Source organism: Furipterus horrens, unplaced genomic scaffold (assembly GCF_987537825.1).
Source record: "Furipterus horrens unplaced genomic scaffold, mFurHor1.1.pri manual_scaffold_1, whole genome shotgun sequence".
Classification (NCBI taxonomy): domain Eukaryota; kingdom Metazoa; phylum Chordata; class Mammalia; order Chiroptera; family Furipteridae; genus Furipterus; species Furipterus horrens.
In genome coordinates, this window is record NW_028327171.1 from 212,539,575 (window position 1) to 212,558,535 (window position 18,961).

Consider the following 18,961-nt stretch of genomic DNA (forward strand, 5'->3'; position numbering starts at 1 on the left):
GAGGACACTCCAGCGTCATCGCAAGATGTCGATTCAACACGGGAGGAGACAGATACCGTGTCACTCCCGAGTCGGACCGCACAGCCATTCTCGGCGGTGCAGATAGACTCTTAAGAAGCTACACCATCGTCTCTCGAGACGGATGGCTGCCAATGACGACGACGACAACGACACTGTTGTTTATATCCTTATGTTACAAAAGACCCCAACAGTGTCTGGGGCAGAATCCAGTTCTCAAATATATTGTTTCTGCAGCAAGTTTTGTGAATTGAAACTAAGTGTGATAAATAAAGCTTCTACATGGACTCATGGCAGCAGCGTCCAGAGTCACTGCCAAGTGAAGAATTCGCTGCAAACCTATGAAAAACACTGGTTTTCAAAACTTCTTTCATTCTGCATATGTGCTAAACGATTGTGGGTCTTTGCTTCATTTTGTAGCAATCACTTTGGATGACAAGAGACAGAAATGATCATTATCACATTTTTATGCTCCAAGTCCTTCTTCAATGTGAGGAGTCATAACATTTACAGAATACTAGCTGTGTTTCCCTTTGCTTCCAAATCCTGTGGACAATGAAAACAACTCTATTTAGGGAACAGGCAATCAGAACAAACCGAAGAGCAAATATAACTAATAGCTTTCTTTGTTACAAAAGCTTTATTCAAATATTCTTGTTCTTTCCTTTAAGTAAAAAAAAAAAAAATTAAATTGTTGGGGCTTTAGGTGATACGCATTAAAGGTTATGCATTCAGTGGGCTGCTAATTGGTATAAAAGGTCAATGGCACAAGAGCAATACAAGCGTCTTTTTATGCAAATAAAAGGATAAAGTTGTTGTGCTGCTTTTTGATGACCCAGCTGAGGGGGCACTGACATCTCACAAAAATCTTAAGACCAGGACAGGATGGAATACCTGTTACTATCTCTGCATAAACTGAAGTACGATGGTATTTAAGGCATATTTCAAAGTCGTATTGAGAAATAAAGCAAGACCCAGGGCCCATTCCAGACTCCTATTTCTCAATTCAGTAGGCATTTCGTTCCCTTAGAAGGAATAGAGAAACGAGGAATCAAACATCCCGTACTCATGTATTCAAGCCTTCTGCGGGGTGACTCATCCTGGGATCCGCAACTTGTGTTTATTCGTGTCTGTTTTCTCACCACCACCTGTTATTTTCTAGGTCCTGCGGGTCTTGGAAACAACTCGACTTTACAAAAAGCCAGGAGAAAAAGAAGTAAGAGTGAATAAGATTTTGCTTACTTTTAATGTGAGAAGCGAGTTTTTTAAATACCCGAGTTTCATCATCCTTACTATTTACAATGTTGTAGTAGGTAGAAGGATGGCCCCTCAAAGATGTCTTTGTCCCAGTCCCTGGAACCCTTAATCTGTTGTTTTACATGGCAAGTGGACTTTGCAACTATAATTAAACGAGGCACCTTGAGGTGGGGGGGATTATCCTGGATTACCTGCATGGCCCCAATATACCTGATAGCCCTTAAAAAGTAGAGAGCCTTTCTTGACTGCGGCAAGAGGAAGAAATGATGATGGAAGAATGGTCAGAGAGACGCAATGTTGGTGGCTCTGAAGAGGGAGGGAGGTCTAAGGAACATGGGTAACCTTAAGAAGCAGGAAAAATCAAGCAAACAGTTTGTCCCCTACGGCCTCCAGAAAGGAATGAAGGTCTGCTAAAAGATTGGTTTTAGCCCAGTGAAGCCCTGTCGGAATTCTAACTGGTATTACTTAGATATTTGTGTTGTTTTAAGTGACTACTTGTAGTACATGGTTAGGACAGCAATATGGAAATAATACAGCCTTCTGGGAAATCCCTGGTAGGTAGCTAAAACTAACTGTCTTTCTCTTGCTGCCTTTAAATTTTTCTCTTTGTCTTTAACCTTTGGCATTTTAATTGTGATGTATCTTGGTGCGGGTTTCTTTGGGTCCATCTTAATTGGGACTCTCTCTACTTCCTGAACTTGTGTTAATTTTTTTCTTCACCAGACTAGGGCAGTTTTCAGCCATTATTTCTTCAAACAAGTTCTCTATCCCTTGCTCACTCTCTTCTTTTTCTGGTACCCATATGATGTTGTCCCAGAGGTTTCTTGGACTTTCCTCATTTCTTCCAATTCTCTTTTCTTTTATGATGCTCCATTTGGGTGCTTCCTGTTATTTTGTCCTCTAAATTGCTGATTCAGTCCTGTGTCATCTAACCTGCTCTTGATTCCTTCTATTTTATTCTTCATTTCAGATATTGTAGTCTTCATTTCTGACTGGTTCTTTTTCATGATTTCTATGTCCTTTTTGATGCTTACTATCTCTTTGTTTAAGTTCTCACTGAAATCACTTATTCTTCCCATAAGTTCCTTAAGCATCCTTCCAACTATTGCTTTAAACTCTGCATCTAGTATTAATAATTTGGTTGCTTCCATCACATCCATTTCGTTAAATTCTTGTTTTGGAGGTTTCTCTTGTTCTTTGGGGGGAGCATTTTCTTCCATCTCCCCACTTTGTCTCTGCGTATTAAATAGGTCTGCTATGAGTCTAAAATGTGTTACAATGACTTTATAATGGAAGTGTCTTGTTGGGCTCAGTGGCACAATCTTCCAGATCACCTGATCTCCATGCTCCAGAAATGTTTCCTGTGGGTATGCAATCCCCTGTTGTAGTTGAGTCTTGAATGCTGTTGGCCCTTTTGTGTGTGTAGTTGACTCTTCAGGCTGGGTGGCTAGATGGGTAAACCTTGATCATGATGTATGAGACCCTGTGCCACCCGCTTTGGGTGTGTTGTCTGGTGCCTGCTGCCGTCCCCCTTTGGGTGTGCTGCTTGTGTGGCTAGTTGGGTTGTCGGGTCTTCTTCCAGAGCTTTCCAGATAAAGGCTGTAAGATGATCCCAGGCTGGCTGTGATCCACAGTCCCTTGCACAGGTTGAGAACTCAGTAGAGCAGGGTAACTCGGGTCTGGAGGATAGGCTTAGTGGGTCCACCTACTTGCGGATCACGCACTCAGGCACTCAATGAGGAGGAAGCGGCCCCTGCTTCAAAGCCAAACCCCTCAGTCTCTTCCAGAGTCTCAAACTTCATTTCTTCCTAGAGAGGGCTTGCTGCAGGTTCAGCCGGGGTGCAACCAGCTGTCCCCTCTGCAGCAGCCGGTGCAGCTGCCCCAGGCTCAGTAGACAGATCAAGTCTCTCATTAGGGATGATGCTGGCCCAGCCTGCGGGAGTGGGCGAACATTTTGTCCCAGGCCCAGACAATACCCTGTAAGGGTCTCAGACTTTGAACGTTCCCACTCTGAGCTGCTCTCCCTTCCCCACCTTGGAACTGCACCCAGCAGGCATATTATCTGGGACTTGGCAGGGCTGATCCAGTCTCTTGTTGCAGGTGGCGTCTGCAAGCCTGTAGAAGAGCACTTCTTCCCCTTCCCAGTGCAGTGCAGGCTGAACTTGCAGGGGAGATTGGATTTGCCTCCCCGCAATGTGGCTACACAACCCAGAACTCACCCATCTGGCTTCCCGACAGAAGCCTCTCCAGCAGACAAAGTCTGAAAATCCCAGCTCTGTACGGGTCCCTGGTCCCTCCATGCCACTAACCCAAGCAGGAAGGGCTCAAAGGCCCCAGCTCTGTGTGGCTCCCCTGAACCACAGAACCCAGCAGGATGGGGCCAAAAGTACCAGTTCCGTGAGGCTGCCCTGCTAACTCAGCAGGGTGGGGCCAGCCAAACGGTTCAGCAGGTGGGGTGAGATGCGCCGAGTGTGTGCTCAGGGCGGGGAAGACTGGCCCTCTTTCTTAAGCCACGGAGTTTAGTCACTGTCTAGGTTTCTGCCCAAAGCCTCCCCAGAAAAAAAAAAAAAGAGGGCCCCTTAAAGTCACTGCCCTCTGTGGCTAGCAGACCGCTCCGTGGGACCACACTGCGGCAGTGTGGCCTCACTAGGAGTCCGGACCTTGAACTCCCCGGCTGGTGCAGTGACAATAGCAGTGCCCTTCTCTGGGAAGGCAGGGTCTGAGTCTCCCAGGTGGACTGAATCCCCACCGAGCTCACTGCCAGGTGCTGTGTGGGCTCCTCCTTCCACCTCTGTTTCTCTGGGTTGGGGATCCCCGAGTGAAGTTGAGACACCGCACTCCCAGCGGGAGGGAGCTTTGCAGCTCCATATCCCTCTAGCTTCTCTGCCGCTGCTGCCCCTGAGTTCTGGGGTTATCCACTGTTTTAACCAGCCTCTGTGTGGCTTCTAGAATCCTTGGTTATGGTATGAGTTCAGCTAGCCTTCAGTCTGTTGTTGGAGTTCATTGTTCTGTGACTTATCTGTACATCCAGTTTGGGGCCGGGAGCAGGTGAATGCAAGTTACACCTACTCCGCAGCCCTGTTGGAATCTCTGATGTAATCTGTTTCTTCACCTGAAGAGTTTGAAAATGTGATTAAGTCCATGATTTTGAGATGAGGAGTTTATCCTAATCCCCATCAAATCGGGTGGATACTTAAACTGTGAGAACCTTCCCTGCTGTGCAGACAGGGATTTCTGTCTATTGACTAAGGATCAGAGAGGTGCAGTCTGGCTGTCTTGGAAGGTGAGAGCAGAAAGCAGTTAGTCAAGAAATGTGAGCAGCCCTTAAGGCAGTGGTTCTCCACCTTCCTAACGCCGCGACCCTTTAATACAGTTCCTCATGTTATGGTGACCCCCACCCATAAAATTATTTTCGCTGCTACTTCATAACTGTAATTTTGCTACTGTTATGAATCGTAAGGTAAATACCTGATATGCAGGATGTATTTTCATTGTTACAAATTGAACATAATTAAAGCATAGGGATGAATCACAAAAACAATATGTAGTTATATATGTGTTTTCCGATGGTCTTAGGCGACCCCTGTGAAAGGGTCGTTCAACCCCCAAAGGGGTGGCGACCCCCAGGTTGAGAACCGCTGCCTTAGGGCTAGAAAAGGGAAGGAAATAGATTCTTTCTTACAGCCTCCAGAAAAGACCTAAGCCCTGTGGGCAACTTGATTCTAGGCCAGTGAGGCTTGTGTCTGGTTTCTGACCGTTAGGAGTGTAGGATAAAAATTTGTGTTGCTTTAGGCCACAGAGCTTATGGGAATTTATTCCAGCCACAACAGAGAACTACCACCTTTCTTAAGACAAAAAAACAAAAAAATAAGTAAATATTTTGCCTTAATATGATTAGTTTACATCTGTTAAATCAGCAATTTATATATTTTAGAATGCTCACATCTTTATGTTGCTTTTTCATTTTAAAACCAATGAACTCTGTAGATTTTTGTTGGATAGCTCTCTAGATTTTTTATGTCCACATTTAGAATTATGTTATTTATCTAAATAATCCTATTTGTACTGTTACATTTCCCATACTTTAATCAGTATATCATGCACAAGACATTATAAATACAGCATTTTGCCAACTTAACTGTACATACTTCTGTGTTGTTCCTGTTTTCATTTTCATTACTGTAATTTTCAGTGCAGTTGAGCATCTTCATTGGTTATTGGTCATGTGTTTTTCTTTTTCTGCAAATGCCTGGTGCATGTCTTATCAGTGTTGCTATTGTGTTGGTCATTTTTTTTAACCTTACTGGACAAGAACAGGTATACTAATATATTACATAGGCTAAATTTTGTATATGTATGTTGTTAATATGTTGTCTCATTTACTATTCATTTTTAGGTTTTTAATTGTATGTTTTGTCCTAGAGAAGTTTGAAAATTTTATGCATTTAAATCTGTTGGGGTTTTCCTATATGATTTCTAGGTTTTATATAAAATTTACACAGATATTTTCTACCTGAAGGTTTTAAAAACAGCTTATATTTGTTTCTAGGCTATTTGGAAATCATTAATACATTTTAGTGTTTAAATCTGTAATTCACACATAGTTCAACTTGTTGGTGTGATGTGAGATAGTAATTACAAGAGGTCGCCCTAATACCTCTTTCTTCTTCAGTTGAAATGCCACTTATATGCCTTGTCCTGTATTAACTGACATGTCCTTGTACTCTACACTGAAACATGGGTCTATTTCTAATGTAGTACCAAATTGGTTAATTGCAAAACTTTACAGTAAAATTTGGTATTTCTACTCATTATATTTCCTCTTACAAAAAGAAAGGAAAAGATACATTGAGTAGAAACAAAAAAGACAGATTCAGAAATTCAGTGGGTTTTGAATCTAATCAAGATTTTCTCCATACACCTTCCCAATTTCCTTGAGATTTTGAAAATAAAGTAAATTTGATGATTAATTTGGTTATAATTGAGATTTTTATAAGGAGAATGAACTATGAATTTATTCAGGTAATCTTTTTGTTCTTTAACAAAATTTTATAGTTTTTTTCATATAGATTGTGCATGTTTACTTTGCTGGTCAGATTTGCTGAGACATCATTTATATACAATAGAATGCCTCAATTTAACAAATGCAGGTAGTCACATAAACACCACAATGGTCATCACGCAATGCAGGAAGGAGCTGATCCCTTCCTGCCTTCCTTGGGGACAGCTGCCTTTAATGACCAAAGAGCCCTAAGAGACAGAAGTGTATGGACAGGAGGAGATGAGGTCATAGACTTAGATGATCAGAACATTGGGAGTAGCTTTAGATAAAAGGCACAACACTGTCAGACTGCAAATGGTCCAGCCAGCCATGCAGTTTGCAGACTGATCTAGAGCTTCCCTGAGCTCCCCTTTCAGCTTTGGAGAAAGCTGATGAGGAGGAGAAATGCGGCAAAGCAGCAAACAAAGAGCAGGCAGATGCCATCCACATTAGGTCACCCCAGCTTTGTCCTCTCTGCTCCTGAGTCGGAGCTCAAACAGGGAGAGGCACGTACAGTCTCGGGCTTGGTCTCCAGCGACCTAAGTCCCTTCTGCCAGGACAGCAGCTGTGTGTTTCACTGTCACGTACCCATCAGGGGCTGATTGCCTGGGGAGCTAAGGCAGTTGTATTGAGGCCTGGTGTCTCTGCTAAAGCAGTCTGATTGTGTGAGCTTTGAGAAGTGAAATGAAGGTAGACAGTCTGTCATTTTGTATCTAAAATGCCACTGAAAGAAAGACTCTGAAGCTCTGGAAGTTTGTGGAATGAAGTTTCCCAAGTGCCCCTATGACTGTATAGAAATGACCTCAGCCTGGGAGGAAGGTGTTCATATGCAACGGCGAAATGAGAAAGAATGAAGCATCTTCTCTTTCAGGGTCAAAACGGCAGCCAGCTGCGCGTGTGAATTTTCACGCTGAACTACTTCCTGTGACCTGTGGGGACATGACGGGGATGTTAATTAAGAGAAAATTGGAACGAGGTAGGTTTCAAGGTTTACTTCAATTTGCAACCCCTATGTGAAAGAGTCCCGAGAAGTAATGGAATTACCCGTGTGAATTTCTCTTCTAAGGGCTCACTGTGGCTTGAAAGAGGAAGGAGGGAAGGAGGAATCCCTAAAATGATATTTTTACACTTTTAGCAAGGGTGCACAGGGGAAAATGGGACAACTGTACAAAAAAAGAAAACAACAATGGTGTCATATCGAGTGCTCACCCCCACGTGGGAGCGCCCATGAGGACGCCCAGAGAACCAAAGAGAAGTGTAGGAACGTCAGTCTACAGGTGGAAGATACAGAATCAGACATAACACAATAGAGGCCTTCAGCGTCCACCTTCACATCCTGTATCCCGTCTGGATAATCACCACCAGGGCGGGGTGTCTGATGTCGTGAGGAGGTCACAGAGTTTAGAATCAGGAAACCAGAGTCCCACCTCAGCTGTGCTCAGAGGGACCTTCCTGGGCCTGAAACGTCTCATCTAAGAAATGGAGAATGATTACAAACCTGCCACCTGGTGTGACTTTGAGGGTTAATTTACATAACGAATACAAAATACTTTGTGATTTTAACATTATAAAGCTTTTTAATTATTGTCTATATGATGAACTTCATATCAAATTATTTTTAATGTGGCTATGAGAACCCTAATATAAATAAATGTTTGCATCATAACTATTTTTTAAATAGCTTCACTGAAATATACCTCACACATATACAATTCACCATTTAAAGTGTAGAATTCACGGTTGAGTTTTATGTTTGTCTTGTTCATTCACAAGATTGTAAAACCATCATCACAATCTAATTTTAGAACATGCTGTCCCCCACTGGAGGAAACCCCATGTCTCTCAGCAAGCAATACCAATTCCCACCCAAGCCCATGGCCCATCCTAAGCAACTACTAAGTTACTTTCTGATTTATAAATTGGTTTATGTAAGCGTTTCGTATCAATCGATTCATATAACATCTGCCTTTCTGTGACTGGTTCCTTCGTTCAGTGGAATGTTTTCGAGGCTCATACATACGGGACCGTGTATTATACTTCAGTCTTCTTATTGTCATATATGTAATATATTAGTCCATGGTATGGATATACAATATTGTACTTACCTTTCAGTCTGGGTTTTATCAAGCTTTAGGTATCATGAGTAATACTGTTTTGTGTAAAGTTTTTTTGTGAACATATTTAAAATCTCTTTTTCCATATATACCTTGGAGTGGAATTGCAGAATTCAATGGTAATTCTATATATAATTTACTGAGAGAAAAACCAAACTATTTTCTACAGCACTGTACCAATTTACATTCCCAGCAGCAAAATCTGAGGGCACCAATTTCTCTGCATTCCCAAAAACATTTGCTAGCATCTGTCTTTTTACTATGGTCATCCTAGTGCTTATCATGTAATACCTGATTGTGGTTTTGATTGACTTTTATTATCTAATGAATAATGTTAAGTATATAACTCTCTTTAACATATAAGTTAAATTTTCCACTGATTAAAGTTTCACAAGGATTTTAATATCAACTACCCATGATTTCAAGAACGGAACAATACCTGCCCAATAATGCCGTTAAAGCCGAAGAAAATTGTTGTAAATCCCCAACATAAACATTGCCTTAGTGCCATTGTGAGCAGCAGGCCCCCCCCACTTGAGATTTCGATCCAAAGCAGGACATGTCCTTGGAGGGCATTTACAGGCTGGGTTTGGGGGTTCTGAAGTATGTATGTGGAGGCCAGGCTCTCCTGCTAATGATCTTGAACTCATGCTGGGTGACTCCATGTCCAGGCCGGTGGGAGGCCAACACCTGAGCTCTGAGGACGCAGAGGCGTCAGGCTCAACTTACCCCGGTCTTACAGGAGCCACGGCGAGGTGTATAAGAACACAGGATGGGACGTTGATCACCCCCAAGGAATTTGAAGTTGCAGGAGGCTACCAAAAATGGAGCAACTGGAAGGCCAGCCTGATGTGTGGTGGAAAATCCCTAAAGCAGCTGGTAGAGGTATTCCAGGGATGGGAGCAGGAGTTGTGACTTCCCTTGTGTGGTTGAAGATAAGGTCACTGTTTGTTCACCAAATACAGACTGAGTTAGGCTAGAACCCTGAGGCCCCTGACCTCATCCTTTTCTCGGAAAGAGGTGCCGCACATGCATATCTCAGTACAAGGCAGCACATCCGTTTGTCATTCTGACTCAGGGGCCTGCAGACAACTGTATTCAGCGAAGGAAAGAAGACAGTCTGCAGTCACACAAGTGGGCAAAGGCACCCCAGAGAAAGAGTGGCACGGGAACCAAAGCCATGACCCAGGTAGCTCTGTGGGTTGAGGTAGATGGATTGTGTGTGATACTGCAAAATCCATCAAGGAGGGCTGTTTTCACAGGGATTTAATGCCAGACAAAGGATTTTAAACTCATAACATAGACAATGCAGAAGCTGGGAGTCTCCTAAGCTATGAAATGACATATTAAACAGCATCTCAGACAGCACAGGGGCTTGAAATGACTTCACTGACATTCAGCCCAAGAAACTTACCACCAACCTGCAGTGCTCAGCTCCCGCGGCATGCCTGACTGGATATTCCCTGACTCACCTGCCCTGGTCATTCCGTCCCTGGGTCCCCTGGATTCACGATCAAGGCCCTTCCCACACCGTTTTATTCTGATCCCTCCATGCGTCCCCTTTGTCTCTCTAGACCCCTCTAGGGTTTGTTCTTCTTTGTGTGCCCAACATTGTCCAGAGTGTCTGACACCCTGTAGGTGTGGGGCACGCGTGTGAAGGTTGAAAAGCCCTGGTGTGAGGACGCAGGTGTGAGCAGCCCTGGTGGCAAAGGAAAGCAGGGGAGAGGTGCCAAAGAGATTGTGAAGGACAACCTCTGAAAATGTAGGGGGAAAGCACAAGAGCAAGGAAACAGGTTCTAAAGATGAAATTCTGGGGTCCGTGGATGACTCTAGAGGAACAGGTGAGGAGAAGGAGCTGGTATCTCATTAGAGACCTCGGTTTGAGCTGACAGTGGCACATTTGAGTAGCAATATCAAGGAGGAGGTTGGAATGCCGGACTCACAGAACTTAAACACAGACTCAGCAAAAACGTGGATCTTTTTATCTTTCAGGAAGGACTTCTACATGCACCTCCAAAAACAGTGGACAGGAAAAAAAAGGTGATTATGACTTTCTACAAGTTCTTATTGCGGAACTGATTTTAAATGTACTGCATCATTCTCATGGTTTCTCAGTTGTGTGAGTAACATTGTTTCTTCTCGTCCTTTCCCCGGCTTTTATCTTTCTTTCTTTCTTATTTATTTATTTGTTTGTTTCTTTGTTTTGCATGCCTTCGAAGTTGTTCCACTGAATGTTAGGTCGTATGTAACAGTAACTGTGAATTATAAACCATTTGAGATGGGAATAATGAGGGGCTATCAGAATAGCCTCGTGGCTGAGTTTTAGCTATAGATGCAGGTGTTGTAATGTCAAAGTTGTAAAAGCAAACATGATTATGGAATGCACAAAAACATCTCTTAGTAAGGTCACAGCGTCCTCTTCAACTCAATCCCAGATTTTTTTTGTAAAGATCACTATTTTCTAACTTTAATGAAAACGGATGGAGCAAAAGTCTTCTTGCTCACCACCATTCCGATGAACCCCATCTAGTAGATAGTCTGTCTTGAGACATACATGAAATCATATACTGCTTCATGAGATAGGCAACTAAGAGCATATTTCTTTTCTGATTTTTACATCCTCTTCCATCCTTCACTAAAATATATACACAGAGTTACAGAATTCTCCCTCAAGCAGAAATTATTGGCAAACTTCCCATGAGGATGGTGCCATTGGGGAGGGAGCGTTTATGAGATGGACGTTCCTTACGTGAGGGGATGACCTGGAAAATTGTTTACTCTGATGCCACCCCCCTTGGCTCCAGCTCAGGGGCTGTGCAGGCCTCTTTCTGTCGGGGAGAGTGGTCCCTCCCTTGGTGGGAGAAGGCTGTGGGGACAACAAACAAATACGTAATGGGAGTGCAGATTCAGTACCAAGTCAGAGTGTTTTCAAGATTGAAGATCAATGAGAACTTGAGAAGGAGGGGACTGTGAGAAGTGCCATCGTATACACTTCAGGTAGAAATGGCCTCAAAAGACTTTCACAGAATTCTCCATTCGGTTACACAGAGCTGGCCACTGGGATGTCACCTTCCACTGGGAGTGTGAGGTTCAGGCCTTTATATTATCTCATGGTCTGGGTCTTTGGAACTGTCAGTCCTTGGGACATTTCATACACTGAGTTTAGTGAAGAGAAGTTACTATTGGACCTAGTCAGTAAGTACTTTAACGTCTGTACCATTTTCCATGGGTATGGAGTTACTTTGGATTACCTGAAAGAGCTAGCAACTTCCAACCCACAGGTTCTATCCTTATCTCTGGCTGTAACACTTTGCTGTGACAAGGTTCAATTTTCCACATATTTTGTGATCTTTTGATCAAGAACCAAAGTGACTCAAAATGGCAGATCTCAAGACGAATTACTACCTTGGTGGATCCTCTGTGCCTCCCAGAACTTCTCGTGTTGATGGAACCTGCCCATTTCTTGAAATTTCAGTGTTGTACTTGGCACAAGACAACAGCTTCCTGTCTCCTGAGGAGGGCCACTTATACTTTCTGGTGACAGCTGCTGCGTGTTTTCATATAATCTGAAATACTTAGCCAGAACCATCATTTATTATATGCTCCTATCTGTTAAAAAGATAGCAAGTGGTTTCTTTTCCTAAGTGAAACAATACTCGTTTATCAGTTACTGAGCGCATAGAAATACCCAATGTCCATAAAGAAGATTGAAATAATATCCCCGACCTCAAGGACTGTTTCACCTTCATTGTCTACCATGAAAGAGTAACTACTGGGAGCAGGGACTCTAGGGTACCGTGCGGCAGGCAGTGACATGACCATTTCTCGGGTCACTTCCCGCGGATCACACTTGTCTGTGGCCTCCCTGCCCTGGGTGGGGACAAAGGCTGAAGCCGCTGAAGGGAAGGAGGCCGGGTCATTCTGCTGAGTGCACACAAGCAGGCCAGGTGCAGTCCGCAGTGGTCCGTTTCCTGCGAGAAGTCAGCTGGGCGCCATCTTGGGATTTGGATGGAAGGGAGAGGAGGGTGACCTTATGGAAGAAGAATTGCAGTACCAAGGACTTTGGACTCATTTTTTCTTTATTATGATGCCTTGGACCAGCAGCAGGTGGTGGAGTTCTTCCCTAGGACACTTGCCTGGTTCCCAGGACCCTAAATGACTGATGGAGACCCAGAGGGTCCTGTCATCCTACCAATGGCCAAGAGTCCATGGGGAGGAGAAGGCAGCTGTTTCAGCAAGAGTAGCATCTCTCCTGTTAATAATAATCTTCCTAGGATAGATGTTACAGGCCAAGTCAACAATGACTTATCATGTCCTCATGCATTAATAGCCACACTTGATCAGGCTAAAACTCACCTTAGGCTGCATTGGAATCACCTGACGACCTCTGAAAACGTAATATTGCCTGAATACCACTCTAGAAAAGTTTCAACTGAATCATTCTGAGTTATGACTTCTACATTAAAATTGTTAAACAGTCTCCAGATGATACACAAATTACTCATCCTACGATTTAAGGAGAATACCAGTGCCTATGCTCCACTTAGGCCAATTGATCAGAATCTCTTACGTTGTTACCAGGACTTTAAGTATTTTATATACTCCCCTCAGACAATGCAAATGTGCAGCCAGGCTAAGAAACAAACAGCCAAAGAGATAAGAGCCTGGTCTTGATTAAAATTTATGGATGCAAGATCCTTATGCACTGGTTATATTTGTTACTTTCTTGTTCATCGGTGAAGAGGGTCACCACTTTCTGGAGACCAATGATGGTAATCTGTGAGTCCCTATAGTCAGGAGAAGAAAGGTGTCCCCAGGCCTCCATGCTAGAGCAGCCTCAGTCCCCACTGGGCGGAGATTCAGAATTCTCCCAGATCACTGAACCAGAGCTCTTGGCAAGATGTGCCTTGGCGCTTCCACTTTCTCATATATGGATATTTTTTTATTTGAAAGAAATGACCAAAATCCTGGTTTCTCCAAGGTAAGACGATTCGCCCAAAATCCCAGAACAAGATTCAAAATAATTCTTAGTGACTTTGCATCTTTTATTACTTCCTACTTTAAGAGAAATAGTGTAGCTGTGTTCCAAATTACTCTGCCTATTTGCTTTAAGAAGGACGTTTCTGATCTTTGTGTGTGGTTAATCAAGATATCATACAGATTTCGAGACCACTTTTTTATGTATTAAGGTGGAACCAGTCACTAGAGTCTCGGCACACCAGGATGCAGCAGACCCTCCAGGGACAATGGATTTAACAAACGAAGCTTCAGTTATTTTGAGGAGTGGGATAGATGGGATTTGTGATACCCAGAGAGAATAGACCCAGAATGGATTCTCAGATTTGTGGTGGAAGGTGTGTGTTTTATGAACTGGAAGCACCAAGAAAGAACATGTAGTGAGCTTGGAGGCAGGAGGACACATTAAGTTTTGACTGCGTGAGTTTGGGGTGTGCGTTAGGGCCCAGGAGGGGGTGCTGGGTGAGCACATGGATATGCACAGAGGCAGAGACAGGCTGGTCGTCCGGGAGCTGGAGACACGGCGATGGAACTGCACCTTTGAGAGTGATTGGACCAACGGGGGCCGACCAAATGGCCAGAGATGGAAACCTGAGGGGTTCTGTCTAAATGTCGGAGAAGGAGAGGGACGGGAAAGGAGAGAGATTCAGCAGTGAGGCTGAGGGAGTGACCCCAGGAGAGAGACGGCACGGACCACATGTGAGTGGAGAAAGCAGAAGGGGTCATGGCAGAGAAGGGTGGACACTGTCATCTGTGCCCCACCCCACCCCCGCTCCTCCATGGCCCACTTTCCTCCCTCCCCCCACACCCATATACAGATGGGCCAGCCCCCATGCCAACCTCATTTGTGCCACCTCAGATGGTCATAGGAGGAGAGGAATTTCTCCAACAGACGATGGGATAGACAGGATCTTTCTATCTGGGGTGACAGCCCCCAAGTGGTTCTGAAACTGGCCTGATTCTCTCAGATGACAGAAACAGGAAAAGAACCAGGGGCAGATTAGTTCCTAAAAGTTTCTCATTCATGTGTAAATGCAGGTTTTCCTTTCCTTAGAAGTGGTCTCCTGTTTTAATCACCTCTTCTTCACCCTATTGATGAGGAAAAGATGTCCTCTGGACAGTTTGGGGAGGTGGCAGGTAATGGCATCTGTCGCTGGACAGATGGACTGACAGGTGTTCTTAGTCACATACACCGCCAGACCGAGGACGGAGGGCAGAGCCAGCCATGCACGCCTCACCACGGCTGCCCTCAGGAACCGACAGGACACCAGGGGCTGGGGACGTGGGGTGGCCCTGGTTTCCATGGGAGGCTGTGGCAGGCCTGCGTGAAAGATTCCATGGCTGACAGGGAACTGAAACCTGACATTCCAGGATGGGCAGGGTTACATGCGGTCCCTTGACAAGGAGCATTGTCTAGCTGTGGGACCTTATCCAGGGGAGCAGAGTGGGGAGGGGAACATCCAGAGAGGCCATCTGAGGCCATCTCAATGTTAGCTGATGTCCCAGTAGCACCTGACACTGAGCTTTAGCATTACTGCTTACACTCATTTTCTTCATTAACATTAGCAAAGGGCTCGGTCACAGACCAGTTTTTTTGTCATGAATACATGTGTTTGTATATAACACAGTGTATCTTCATATCTGCTCTATAAAGTTATCCAGGTTTAGTGAGTAGGAGTCAAGATATGAATGAAAATATGATCAAATTTTATCTTCTCCAAGTGAAACTAAATCCACTTAAAAGCCACATGCTGAGACTGGTAAGAAATCCAGTTTCAGTTTATGGGGTGGAGGGGTGGGACCTCCACGTTGTATATACAAGGCAGTTGCCCCACTCCCTGGCCACTCAGAGGTGGAGCCTCCACACCTTACATGCCAAACCGAGTCATGGGGCATCTCCCTCGGGCTTCCAGAGACAAAGAGCTCCAACCTTCTTAAGGCCACCCGGTCATCTGTGTCATGGTCTTTCCAACCCAAAAGCACTGCCACAGGATCAAGTTCTCTCCAGACGCAGAATGCACAGTCCAGAAACTCCCACCAGGTATCTTCACCTCATGGGAAGCCCACAGCCAAAACACCAGGACCAGTGATTTCTCAGAGGTTTAATCCATCTGATTAATTTCTCAACACACCACCTTTCCATGATTCATTTCAGCCATCGTGGTATAAGCAAAGGGACTACACACTTTTTTCAGAACCTTGTTTTTTCTGCAAGGTAATAAAATGATTCAGATACCCATGAAATCATCCTCTTGTTTTGCTGCTTGTCTTTCTGCGTCGGAATCTCTGGTTTTACAGGAAAGACTTGTCTGGTCTGGTCACACAGGCCACTCCTCCTGACCTTCACTGCAGACCCAGAATTCTTCTTCTGAAACCTCCACCCTGTGCTGTCCCCTCAGAGCTCAGGAGGAACACACAGGAGTCCGTGCAGGTCACACAAAGGCCATGAGTCCTAGATTCCCACAGCGCTGGTCGCCAGGGGCTCATGGGGATGTGGACATTGTTTTCCCTTCTAGGTGGGAAACCCTGACAAATGTGAGATCTGCCAGGATAGAGGAAAGCTCTTCCGCTGTGGTACCTGTTCCAGATCCTTTCACGAGGACTGTCACCTCCCACCTGTGCAAGCAAAGAGGTTTGTGACATGCAGACCCCCTCTCCTTTAGGGACCCATCCTCCTGCCATGCACACGCCCCCTGCGGGGCTCCTCCTAGTGTCCTGATGGGGACAGAGTGGAACCGGAGGTACAGGGTCCAGCAATATGATCCCAGGAGCCACTGAAAGATGCTGGCAGCAGGAGGGTAACATTCTCCTCTCTCCTCTGGGAGGCGAAGTCTGGTGGCCTTCATATTGCTGCTGTCCTTTCCAGAACTTTCCCAGCACAGACTACCATTTATGGGAGTGGGAATGCCAATTGCTTGTGTTCTGTGCTTATTTAGAAAAGACAGAAAACTTGGCCTGGTTTCCCCGACCTTTTCAACTGGCTGATGAAGGCCTAAGGCCCTGATGGGTTAAGGCCCTGTCTTTGACACTCAGGCCTGGGGGCAGGGCTCCTTGTGCTCCCAGCCTCTCAGATGGGGAAAGGAGAGCCCACCACTCACTCTGACACGGCCCTCCACATCTCACGCCCTGCGGCCATCCTCTATGGGAGGAGGGTCATCACATGAGAATCATGGAGACCCTGGGAGGTGTCCTCTTCATCCCCTGGCTGTGCTTAACAGCCATTCCTGAAAGGAGAATAGTGGCAGCCATAGTGACGATGGCTCTTTCTGGGCTTTGCCTTGCTCACTTTTATCTGGCATCTCAGGAACAATTGGAATTGTACCTTCTGCATAAGGGAAAATTCTCCAAGAAGTCATCCGCATCACAGAGAATCTGAGGTCCTGGTGAGGCTGATGGGACCTGAGGAGAAGTCGGTGAGTTGGATTTGAACCCCAAGTCCTCTCCTTTCTGCTCACATGGGAGAAGTCAATCAGTTACAGGATGAGGCGGAGGGTGCCAAACGGTGCCTATTCCTCTGACCATGCCTCGGTCATGCTGAAAACTCCCCAGAGCCTGTTTGCAGCTAAAAGACTCAGCCATTAGCGTCGGCCTGCGAGCCAAGTGTCGCTGGTTCGATTCCCAGTCAGGGCACATGACTAGGTTGCACGTCAGGTCCCCAGTTGGGGGCGCGAGTGAGAGGCAACCACACAGTGATGTTTCTCTCCCTCTCTTTCTCCTTTCCCCTCTCTCTAAAAATAAATAAGTAAACAAACAAATAACTAAAAAAATAGACTCAGCCATTACGTGTTAGTGTCCAAGAGCACTACCAGTTTGGTAAACTTCCAGAAGACCAGTATAGGCAAGCTTGTGTCTGGGCATGTGTATGGGCCCATTCTCTCCAAGCCATTTCTCATTCATAGCCTCCTTCTTTCGCAGAAATGTGAGTTCCTCCTCTTAAAGATCTATTGCTACTTAGAGCAAACCGTTTTGCTGAAGATTCCACATGAAAATTACGTAAGTTACAACAACAAGCCATGAGTACAGGTCGCCATGATGTTGCCTGACTTTGACACGGGCACTTGTGGGGTTTGTGATCTGACCCCCCCTGAGGGAGAGCACAAGCTGCCTTTATCTTCACCTTGTATTTCTGCTGGATTTGATGGGAATCCACAGAAGGCAACCATTGCACAGTGCCAGTAACCCTCCTGTTGATACATTTTTCACCAGGTTCGGAGGGTTACTCAGTGCCTACGGAAACTTAGGCTGTTGGACAGAATCAAGAACAAACTAACAAAGAAAAATTACCGCCAAGTGGAAGGTTTTGTGCGGGCCATGGACAGCATCTATCAGGGCCCCGGGGTGAGTGGCTCTCCTGCTTTGATTGCATTTCCTTCCACTGAGTCATTCTGCTCTCATTCCTGGTGCTGGGGACTTCTAGAGTTTCCTTCCTCTTTTATGATGAGCCTGGACAAGCAAGAGTTCCGTGAGTGGATATTTATATGGAGGATTTAAGCTCACCAGGGAGAGGAACAATGAGTCAGAGGATGTCCCTGCAGCCAGAACCCTAGGCCCCTGAGAGTTTTGGAGAAGGTGACAGGTGTCCATTGAGAACAGTCTTGTCACTCTTGTTCCACACCTAAGGATTGCATCCTAAAGTCGTGTTGTTCCTCGTATATCTCCCTGAATATTCTCAATCAAACCTCTCAGAATTCCCAAACTGCAGAATCCTTTGCATGTGAATCACCATATAGTTCACAGAGGTCCCCAGAGGGGGAAAGAAGAGACAAGGTGAAAGGAAGGTCACTGGTTGTACTTAGACATCTGTGATACTTGATTGTTACTAAGATCTTAGATTACTTTTCTAACTCTCACTGAAGGAAACAGCCCAGACCTAGTGAGTAAGAATCCTCAAGTGCAGTAATTGCCCACGTGTGGCTAGTCAACAGGAAGTCATACATTCTTAGGAAACAAAAGCTACTCTTAGCTGCGTGTTTTTTTAAACTTCACCTGGTAAAGAGTCCTGATCCTTTTCAATTGCAAGGTGTCTAATGACAATGATAATGAGTGTCCTTATTTTTGTCTGTTTTTTTTCCAGTGCGACAATTTACAATTAAAAAAGGAGGATTTTAGGAGGGAGTTCAAAGAAGTCTTTGGTATTCAGGAAACAAATCAGAACAGTTCGCAGGTGTAGCGGATGCCATTGTTACCCTGAAAATTCCCGCCTTCAGGCAGATTTATCCGCTTGCTGCTATGAGAGCTGCTGCCAACGCCACCTGTCCCCAACGTATTGCTTTGGGCTGCATGGAGCCAGATTCACCTGAATGTTACATCTCTTTGGCCTAGGGGTTGGTTCCCACCCCAAGGCTGAACCAACCATGTGCAGTTATTCACGGTTCGCGCTCCCCAGAGAATCAGGCTACAGTTACTTTCCTGCTACGAGCACATCCTTGCTTAGCTTTCCCCGCCACGGTATCCTGCTTTCCTTCGCCCTCCTCCTCCAGAGAGAATTCTCACAATAAATCGCTTACTTAAGAGA

At 45.1% G+C, this 18,961-nt stretch overlaps 1 protein-coding gene across 1 annotated transcript in view; it reads left to right on the top strand.

The window, feature by feature from the left end:
* Positions 1 to 18,961, top strand: part of LOC150022761 (nuclear body protein SP140-like protein) — a 32,768-nt gene extending 13,807 nt beyond the window's left edge. Inside the window, exons 9-17 of the mRNA XM_090288476.1 lie at positions 1,181 to 1,234; positions 7,188 to 7,292; positions 9,173 to 9,315; positions 10,423 to 10,470; positions 15,963 to 16,078; positions 16,751 to 16,859; positions 17,362 to 17,439; positions 17,653 to 17,784; positions 18,521 to 18,961. Of these exons, the coding sequence (XP_090144602.1) occupies positions 1,181 to 1,234; positions 7,188 to 7,292; positions 9,173 to 9,315; positions 10,423 to 10,470; positions 15,963 to 16,078; positions 16,751 to 16,859; positions 17,362 to 17,439; positions 17,653 to 17,784; positions 18,521 to 18,616 (881 nt within the window). The 3' untranslated portion in view covers positions 18,617 to 18,961. The remainder of the gene's footprint in view (positions 1 to 1,180; positions 1,235 to 7,187; positions 7,293 to 9,172; positions 9,316 to 10,422; positions 10,471 to 15,962; positions 16,079 to 16,750; positions 16,860 to 17,361; positions 17,440 to 17,652; positions 17,785 to 18,520) is intronic.